Source organism: Humulus lupulus, chromosome 4, assembly GCF_963169125.1.
Source record: "Humulus lupulus chromosome 4, drHumLupu1.1, whole genome shotgun sequence".
Lineage (NCBI taxonomy): Eukaryota > Viridiplantae > Streptophyta > Magnoliopsida > Rosales > Cannabaceae > Humulus > Humulus lupulus.
In genome coordinates this window covers 22,883,572-22,893,893 of record NC_084796.1, presented here as the reverse complement: position 1 = coordinate 22,893,893, position 10,322 = coordinate 22,883,572, and the positions used below count along the sequence as shown (strand labels likewise).

Here is a 10,322-nt window from a genome sequence, read left to right as displayed (position 1 = left end):
ATGCATATGATCATTTAATATCATGATAAATCAATTATGGCCCTCCCGGCCTCCTAATTAAGGTCCTAAACCCTATTAGGAAATTCGGGGCATTACATTTACCAACTTCAAACCCTTGAAGTGTGGAGTTGTAACATTTGGGGATGGAATGACAGGAAATATTTTAGGTAAAGGTACTCCAAACATTGAAGGGTTACCAAAACTAAAAAATGTGCTTCTTGTTGATGGGCTGAAAGCCAACTTAATTAGCATATGTCAAATTTGTGACCAAGGTTTTCTTGATAATTTTTCGCATGATGAGTGTAATGTTTTAAATCAAAATGGTGATATTGTTCTCAAAGGTTCTCATTCTTTGGATAATTGTTACACTCTCACACAAAAATTCACATGTCATGCATCTTCATCAAGTTTTAATATTACTGACTTGTGGCACGAAAAACTTGGACATATAAATTTCAAGAACTTGAAAAAGATTGCTAATGCAGGTCTCATCCGTGCTATACCCAAGCTGGGTAAAGAATCGCTTGGTAAGTGTGAATCATGCCAATTGTGAAAACAGTTGAAAATTTCCCATAAAGCATTATCTGATATTAATACTTCAAATGTGTTATAATTATTACATATGGATCTCATGGGTCCTATACAAGTTGAAAGTATTAATGGTAAGAGATACATTTTTGTATGTATGGATGATTTTTCTATATTTACTTGGGTAGATTTCTTAAGAGAAAAATCATATACTTTTGAAGCTTTTCAAACTCTATGTACAAGATTGAGAGTTGAAAAACATTGTAACATTGGAAAGATTGTTCGAATACGGAGTGATCATGGTAAGGAGTTTGAAAATTCTGTTTATGATGAATATTGTAAATCTTTTGGAATTTGGCATGAATTTTCTGCTCCCAAAACCCCTGAAAAAAATGGGGTAATGGAACAGAAAAATCATACCTTGCAGGAAATGGCCAGAGTTATGCTTAATAGAAAAAACTCACAAAGAAATTGTGGGCAGAAGCAATTAATACAGCTTGTTACACAATTAATCGTGTTTTTCTACGTCCAGGTACAAATAAAACTCCTTATGAAATCTGGAAATGTAGAAAACCCAATGTCAATTACTTTCATGTGTTTTGGGTGTCTGTGTTATATTCTTAGAGATCGTGAGAATATGGGCAAATTTGATACCAAAAGCGATATGGGAGTTTTTCTTGGTTATTCCACCAATAGTAGGGCTTATCGTGTCTATAACATGAGAACCCAAACTATTATGGAATCAGCTAATGTGGTGTAACGTCCCTAAGGTAGGGTACGTTCGCCACATACTCGTAATTCTAGAGTTTACGAGTATGTTAGGCACTTGACCAAAAGAATCACTACAAGAAAAAACAGTATTCATAACATTTAAAAACTGCTATCCGGGACTATTGATAGCACTTCTGAAAATGCTAACATAGCCCCTGTTATTAAAAGTCCAGTCTTTTCTATAATAGTTTTTGAATGTTATGTTCGGTGTTATCTTAAACTATTCAATAACACATTTTTAGATGCTATAATATTGAAATAATAACATTTAGATAGAGTTTTTAGTTATAAATTTGAAGTTTAATCTTGTACTTTTTCATAACACTTTTCAACTGTTACATTTGATTATTTTGATAACATTTTTAGTTTGTTATATTATATAAACCATAACGATTTTTTACACTTATAATATGTTTCTAAATCATAACATATTAAGGTTTTTTATTGTGATAATGGTACTTATAAGTTTTTTTTTTAATTAAAAGATTTTCATTATTGTATTTTTTATTAAAAAAAAAATCAAAATTAATCATAAAATATAATTCTCAATAGATTGATAAACCATAAGTATTACATTAAACAATAACTAATTCAAACTCTGAATGTGTCTATTTCATGAGATCTTAGTTCTAACTTAAGTTTGAAAGCATAACATAATAAAGTATTATAATCTTGAACATTTTTTACTTCAAAAATGAAAAACAAAAAATTACAAGATACACAAAAGTAAACCATGCATGAAACTTGCTCCATCCTTCAATTCATCATCCTTTGTGCACTTGTCTTTGTTGTGAGTCCATTTTTTGTGCACTTGTCATTACAGTAGCATATCGGCAGGACCTCTGAGTATACAACATACAAATCAACACTGGATACTCTGACTGAATGTATTTTCTGAAAAATAAAAAATTAGTAATTGAAGAGTTAAGCAAACCGGGGTATTCTCCGGATGGAAACGGCACTGACTGGAGTCTCTGTTTCAGGTCGTACAGTAAGAAGACTTTTCACCTAAAAATAAGCAGATTGAACAAGTTAAAGAGCAGAGTACAAAGTATGTTGCCCGCTGTTAGTTCCTTTGATAAGTCAAATTTAAAATGCATCTAGTATACAAACATCTTCTAAACATTCACATTCTACTATTCTAGCACCCACCAGAAGCAGTCCAATAACGTTCTTCGGATTCCCAGAATAGACAGGAACTCGACTATGCCCCGAGCAAGAACTTTTCCCATAGCCTCCCTGTGTTATTGAATAAAAGGAGGAGAAAATGAGAAATACAGTAAAAAAATATAACTTTTTTCTGCAACAAACTTCTGCTAAGAAAACAGAAAATAACTGTACGACGAGAAAACACATTGAGCTGTCATGTGATTCAAACATTCCTAACATTTCAATTGCAGCATAAGACATGTTTCAGTAAAACATGGGTCACGCCATTATGATATGCCAGAGCACTGTATGCGAAAATAAAAATAAAATGTACAAACTATCCTCAGTGAAACTTTGTGTAAAAAGGTGACAGAACTATTGACAAGCCAGCAACTAATTGGGATAGTGTTCCTAAGATGATAGGCTAGGAGCCTAGGACTGATATCACAGCTAAAATATCCTTCTTTTAACACAGTCTATCACTACAACAACAACAAAACTTTCTATATTTTCTTCTTTTATAAAAAAATAGTTTCTAAGGTCGAGTGACTGAATCTTTGAAAATCAGCTAAAAACAGCATGTAAACAAAAATTGTGAAAACCAGTAAAATCCAATTGATAGAAAGAAAGAACAATGAATTCATGACCAAAACTCACCAGTCCAACTTTGAATTGACATCTAAGGAAAACGTTGATTCAATGGGTGTCATAGCCTCCTCAGCTGTCTCTGTTTTTTAAGATTTAAAAAAAATTAATAATAGAAAGAAAGTAAGATGCTGATTTTCTAATCATGACACATTATTGCAAGCTTACTATCATATTCAAGTTACAATTTCAGTATGAGCATAAAGAGTGAAATCATTATACATCAAAATGAAACTATAATGACAAGAAAAGTTTCAGAATGCTCTTTAAACCAAAAGATAAGATGACTGGGGAGTAAAGTAAAAAAATCCAAACAACTTTAAAACAGAATATTGAATAAGCGAGCTCGAGAGAGAGAAAGATTTAGCATGAGCACAGAGTTTCAAATAGCTATACTTAAAAATGAAATTACAATTAAAAAAAATAAGTTTTAGCCTCTTTGGTATAGTTCTAAAGACTCAGAGAGAGAGAGAGAAGTAGAAGAAGTAAAATAAACTTTCATATTCACCAGGATTTACGTCCACCTCATATAATAGTTGGATATAATACTATCACTGGCATACATGCAAATTAGAAGGAAATGAATGTAAGGAATAATGATATTTCTGTTAAGACCTTACCTTCTCAGTTAAATCTAGTGCCCCACTTATAATTGTTGTCTCGTCATGTGTAAGCTCACCACCCTTGCCGGCCTATTATGACAAGATAAGGAAATCAGAACTAATGCCAAGACATAATATCTAATAAACCTGAATAAAAAGAAACGCATTGATAGGATAATTTATAAATTGCCAAAAGTAAAATTGCATGACTTAAAGCTTGTCCAATTGAAAGATATCATATAATATTAAATGCCTACAAAATTTAAAAGCACCATAAAAACAAGTCCGTACAAACCTTTTCCCAAAGTATGTACTAAAAGGAATTAATAAGAGATAAATTGAACAGAAAGCAAGCCATAGGCAAAACAAGTGCTGTAAGAAATTTGGTGACCTTCCGGCTGGATAATGCATCTGTTAAACGTGGCTGCACCATTGCATCTAGCCTATCCTCTAGGACCTCGAGTTGCTTTCTCACATTAGCAAATTCAACAACCTAAAATGAGCAAAACGAAAAATAAAATATCAAGTTAAAATCATCAAAATTTATAAATATCAAATGTAGAGTATAATGTTAAAACAATTTATAGAAAAATATTACCTCCCCAACAGTAGACAAGCAATGCCTCATGTTAGCTAAGGTTTCTGCAGCCCTTGGAAGATCACCACTGGCAAAAACATCTTCCACAGTTGAACTTAATTGAGTTAACCCAGCAGCATCCTGTTGATCCATCAATGAGTAAATCAAATGCAACATCAACATTTTCCAATACTGCACTGATTATAACTTCTATGATCAAATACCCACCTGCAATGTCTCATAAGCAGCTTCCATTCTCTGCTTAACAGTATCAACTTTGGCTAGAGCAGCTATAGATTCAGCTGATGATCCTTCAGCCTGCATATTAAAACCAATTGTTTGAACAGAAGAGTATTGTTATACATATGTATCAAGTGAGAAGCTAAAATCTCAAACCATATAAACAAAGCTAAGCCGGCAACAGCTGTCTACCCATGTAAATTAAATAAACCAATTACATTAGTAAATGTACTGAAACGTGGGTATATCAATGTGAACCTGCTACTATAATTTATAGTAATGCTCTACAACATATTGCAAAGCAGAATATATATATTTAGGCAACTATTTCAGTTATGTGTGTATATCCATGCATATAACTCAACGTAATTCCATTGTTCACATTAGCAATAATCTATTCATAATATCTACATTTATTTTTAAGCAGAAAAGGTAAAAACGAGACGTTTTAACCAAAAGGGTGCCCTGCCTTCTTGTAATTTATTCCAAAAATCTATGAACTCATTGCCAAGAGATTGAGCTCAAAAGGTAGCACAAACTACACAATCGTAGTTCTCAAATATCCAAAAAAAAAAACTAATATCTACATTCACCTCGTTAAAATTTCCATATTAGAGCAATCACACACCAAAACAGAAAAGGAGCAACTCAAAACGCAAAGAAGAAAAATTACACATACGGAATTGAAATTATACAAAAAGTGCTATTGTTAAATATATATAATATATGTGTGTGGTGTGTGGGTAAAAAGAAAACACTTTGAGACAATCCAGATACAGATAGGCAATAAGGCTAGATGTCAAAGGAGAAAAGAAAGCACCTCAATAGGGTTTCATCAAGTAAATCCTTTATGTTGGTCATTCCAATGAGCAAGACATTATTCAAAGCCTCTACACCATCTATCTGCAAAGTAACTAATCTGTCAGCCATAGATTACATTGATAAAATTCCCACAGTTAGAAAAGTTGAGTCTTTCCCTGGTAATAGATATTATTATAAGACAAAAATTTATAAAATATCCCAGACTCAAAAGTTGAAACCATTCACGTACTTTTGTAAGCAGTTGATTCACAATACTGTCATGAACTCCAGTACCATCCCTGGTTGATCCTCTCGACTGCATTCACAAATTAAAAGCAAATCAGTGCTAATAATTAAGTTAAATCAATAAGGATTGCGAAAAGATAATAATGATGTCAAAAGAAACTCATGAAACAATAAAAGAAAACCCATAAATCAGAGAAATTGCAAGTAGCGAATGAAATTTATCAAGCTGACAATGGCAACCATAAAATGAAGAAGAAAACTAATGTGAAAGACCAGTTGACTCTGTTAATAACCCAAATCAGTATTATAAATGTCAGCAGCTAATACCAATTCCATTACAAAAATACAGAGAATCTGATATAGACTCATAATGGTTAGTACCTTGCAAATAGCATCAATTTCATCAAAGATTATGACATGCAAATCACTTTCATCACCTAAACAGTAAAGGACATTACGGCATTAGTAAATACAAACAGGTTAATTATCATATTCTGGGTATAAATTTCTCTTACCGCGAGTCCTCTGATCATTTTCAGCATCAGCAAACAGATCTCTAACATTCTTTTCTATTTCACCAACAAACTTGCTCAAGACTTCAGGTCCATTAACAATCTGGTCCAGATCACCAAGAATGAAAACATGAACATTTAGTAAATCACTAAATTGTAACTGAAACCTGATAGAATGCTAATAACACAATAGTAGCAACTAATTCGCACGTCAGACAAAAACCAGGAATTCCCAAATCAAAACAAGCTACAGCAACTGAAAAGAGATTACTTAGTGTCAAAACATAGGAGATCAAGATAATATAACGAAGCAATTGCCCGTAAAAGTAGAAAAACACAGAGATTCAAATAGAGCACATATAATGTAATGTCAACAGGATGGATATCACACCAAGTAGTTTCTTATATTTGCTCATGACTGAAGTACCTTAGCAATCATGAAATGATAATTTAACATTATGACTTCAAAATACCAATTTAGCAATTTCATTAAGAGTCTCCTATAATCTAATCTTCTCTATAACTAAAATGAAAGACAAAACATATACTATGAAGAAAACCAATCTGACCGCCAGTGGAGGAGAACGACGCCGTGTGGTTTGGGCACTCTCTTATGGAGGCTACAGAGAATCGATGAAATGAAGGGATTTAGGCGTTTAGAGAGAACCCATATTCAAAATGAGTGTTGTGTAAAATAATAAAAAAAAATGAAAAGTAAAGGCGCCATTTATAATTCACTTGGCGCTAAATATTTCTACCTGAATATTTTAGAGCTAAAAATCATTAATAACACTCTAAAAAAGGTGCTATATCTTAACGTAATATTTACTCAAAATTCTTGTAGTGAACATTAACAACAGAAGCCAAAAGATAGAATTAGAAAACATTCTTCCAATATTTGATAAAATCAGATAAAGAGACTCCTTTAACTCTTAAACATTATAAAAGAAAGAAAGTCATGAGAGATATTTAGGACAGAGAAAGTGATCTGTGAGATATTGAGAATGAAAGAATGTGGAGTAATGAAGAGATTTTTTACTTTTTCTTTCTTTATTTTTCAGAAAACACTGAAAACAACTATTTGGTGTTCTCGAAGTACTCTGTTTTCTTTAACTATGATTTCTAATAACTGTTCACTGAGATGCCAAACACCCTTACTTGTCTTCGGAGAATCAATTTTTAAATCTAAAAACAGAAAATAATAATAATAATTTAGTATTAACACCAAACAACTCACAACTTATGTGAGGCGAGTTGACAGTAAAAAAATGAAGAACTCTTCTCTTTCTTTGCAGCAAAGATGAGAGATTATATCATCATAGCCAAAAACTCTTCTCTTTCCATGACACACAAAATAAGTACTCATAATACTTATGAAAATCATATAACAAAATTATATATTTGAAACAATCATTTCTTTATCAGTTCAAGATTCTACTCAAGACCCCACAAGACCAGTGAAAAGATACGTAAAGAAAGTGCAATAAGCTTGTCCTTTGGCACCATAATCCAACAAAGCAAAACGCAGAAAAAATGGAGAGGTTTATACAAGTTCAAAACATTAAGTATAATAAATAACAAAAATGATACAACAAGAGCAAATCAAACAGAATGCAACAAACATCATCAATGATGGAATCTTGTAGAATCAACATGTTTACCTGAGGATGCTCTGCATTGAAGGGTGGAATACCAACAATCAATTCAAACAAAATCACACCAACTGACCACCAATCGGCAGTTGTACCTGCAGGGGATGGTAAAACAAAGGATTAGTAATCCATCCATCTTAGTAACTGATCACCAACCACAAGAATCACAATCACAGTACAACATCATACAAGCTTACGGCCTTTAAACCTTATCCCAATACATCATAATGAATAACACAGAATGATCTCACTACATCATAATGGATAACAAACTTATCTCCCAGATAACTATACTATTCTAGGCCACTAAATTAATTGGAGTTTAGTAAAAATAAATTGAAGAAATTCAATGCACCTCAAACAGAAAGAGGACTATACAAACCATGTCCTGTTCCCAATAGTATCTCTGGTGCCAAATAGTCAGGTGTGCCAACAGCAGAACGTTTCTTTCGTCTTTCTTGCTGATGCTCAGGCACAGATAACTCGAGCTCATCTTCCACCATTAGAGATGTGGTACTTACGGCTGGGCCGGATAAATCATCAGTACTGTTGATAAGACCAACCTTTGAGAGCCCAAAGTCGGTCAACTGTTAAGAAAATGAAGAAAGAGTTCAAATAAAAGCTTCTCTTTTTTATTGTATTATTATTTTTTTAAATGAAGTAAATCTTTGGTAACAAGTGCAAAAAAGGAATTCCAAAAGATAAGGTGAGAATGACATGCACTTTCGGTACCATAACTAGGACTACTCAATATTGCGAGAATCAAAAGTAAAGCATTTAGAAGGCTATACGTCAGTGTGTAGAACACACACCTACATTCTAAGATGTGCAATAACATAAACCAACTGGAAAAATTTGACTAAAAAGCATTTGCATACCACAAACAGAAAACCATAAAATCAAATTTTGTGTTGACAATGAGCATTGAAATTGTTTTAAAAAAATGTATACTCATCTGAATCAAAGGGAATTTTTTTTATAAGAAACACAATTATGTAATAGATAATCACTTATTTATTATTGAAGATGAGAAACAATATGACCTCAGGCCAAGCAAATGCATGGGACTTGTGAGTATTCAAATTGACAGGCATTCAGGATGTAAGCTTAAATCAATCAGGACTTATGAGTATTCAAATTTCCAGGCATTCACAACTTCTTACATAATAACCTACTAATAGATGTAAAGTACATTAAATCAAGACCAATGTAGTTTTAACACTAGAGATGTGTATTCACTAGAACAGGACAGCCTAAAAACATACATAAATGCACTTGTGTGCACACTCCTAAAAACATGCCTGTGCCAGTGTAAAAGATATTTACCTTAATATGACCATCATGAGCAATTAATAAATTATCTGGCTTCAAATCACGATGAACCACACGAAGTGAATGTAAATATTCTAGTGCAAGCACCTGCCAACATAAAAGAACAAGCCTAAGCTGAGATACGGAATTGAACAAAAACTAGCAGTGGAAGGTTTCAAAATAAGAAACAATGAACTTACCACTTCTGCTATATATACACGAGCAACATCTTCTTCTAAGCAGCCTAAATTTCTCAACAACGAATATAAATCCCCTCCATTTAAATACTCCATCACAAGGTACAAATTTTCTCGGCAAGTGAATGAATAGAAGAAGCGAACCTGATATATTAACAAAATGTAAGAGAAACATTTTTCTCTCAAGATGAGGTTAATCTGTTAGCTAGATAGACCTGCTCACCACAAAGGGATTGCGAACTGAAATCAAAATATCACGTTCCGCCAAGATACTTTCAACTGCATTTTTCCGGATCATGTCAGCCTTTTTAAGAACCTGTGGCAGATAGCACAAATGAACAGTTGTTCAGTGCTTATTTAAGAAACATAAAGAACTACAAGGAGAGTTAACTGTGCAACATGAGAGAGACTCATGGGTTAAAAAGTGAGTAGATAAATATTCAGTAAATCCCTGTAATTTTCACAAAATCATTTAGTCCACATGCGTCACTCATGCAATCTAGTAAACTACCTGCTTTTTTCAAGCATGGAACTAAGTAGACAAAGAATTAAGTAGTGGCTTACAAAGGGAAAGCTGTCTAAGAACGCGTAGCATAAAATAGATGAGAAACTATCAGGAAGATCAATATGATTCGCAGAAAAATAGTACAAAAAGATAAAAGAATAATGATCCTCATTATTTAAGAGAAATTAAAAAAGAAACCTTTATGGCAAAAAGGTCCCCTGTTGTTCTCTTTTTGGCCAGGAAAACCCGTCCAAAAGCCCCCCATGAGTATTTTAACATAAATAGATTAGAAAATTAAATATCTTTAAACCAGTATACAACCACAAACACTTGAGAAAACAAATTTTTTGACATTTATCTATATCACTCTCTTGGAGGCATTTCAACAAACACATTATATGCAACCAAGAAAGCTTTATCATAAGCATCATTCGAATTTCCAATATTTAACTTCAAAGGCCAAAAATCTATTCTCTTCCCCTGTTTTATAACAACAAGAGGTTCTGACTAAAACACTTGAAAATCAACTTCTTCAAACCCAAAATATATCATATTCAAGTTCTAGAGATACCCTATTCGGAAAATT

At 32.8% G+C, this 10,322-nt stretch overlaps 1 protein-coding gene and 2 long non-coding RNA genes across 3 annotated transcripts; all 3 read right to left on the bottom strand.

Moving 5' to 3' along the window:
* Positions 1–1,830: 1,830 nt before the first annotated feature.
* On the bottom strand, positions 1,831–3,790 carry LOC133828872 (uncharacterized). Its single transcript, XR_009891353.1, has 4 exons — positions 3,714–3,790; positions 3,106–3,173; positions 2,452–2,538; positions 1,831–2,307 (listed from the first exon to the last, which is right to left on the bottom strand). It is a non-coding gene; the product is annotated as an uncharacterized LOC133828872 (long non-coding RNA).
* A 1,772-nt stretch (positions 3,791–5,562) lies between these two features.
* LOC133828871 (uncharacterized) lies at positions 5,563–6,176 on the bottom strand. Its single transcript, XR_009891352.1, has 3 exons — positions 6,075–6,176; positions 5,941–5,996; positions 5,563–5,629 (listed from the first exon to the last, which is right to left on the bottom strand). It is a non-coding gene; the product is annotated as an uncharacterized LOC133828871 (long non-coding RNA).
* Positions 6,177–7,454: 1,278 nt separating this feature from the next.
* On the bottom strand, positions 7,455–10,015 carry LOC133831985 (probable serine/threonine protein kinase IREH1). The gene is made up of 6 exons (XM_062262384.1): positions 9,935–10,015; positions 9,455–9,547; positions 9,235–9,375; positions 9,050–9,142; positions 8,106–8,310; positions 7,455–7,818 (listed from the first exon to the last, which is right to left on the bottom strand). Exons 1-6 carry the CDS (start codon positions 10,013–10,015, stop codon positions 7,625–7,627), a joined length of 807 nt encoding a protein of 268 aa, XP_062118368.1. The 3' UTR covers positions 7,455–7,624.
* Positions 10,016–10,322: the final 307 nt, after the last annotated feature.

Bases quoted from the DNA above. Each gene is read 5' to 3' on its own strand.
- LOC133831985 (XM_062262384.1), bottom strand. From the start codon at position 10,015: ATGTTAAAATACTCATGGGGGGCTTTTGGACGGGTTTTCCTGGCCAAA. The intron at 9,376-9,454 runs GTGAGCAGGTCT...TTAATATATCAG, and splicing joins CAGTTCGCAATCCCTTTGTG to GTTCGCTTCTTCTATTCATT. The intron at 9,143-9,234 runs GTAAGTTCATTG...TTATGTTGGCAG, and splicing joins GTGTATATATAGCAGAAGTG to GTGCTTGCACTAGAATATTT.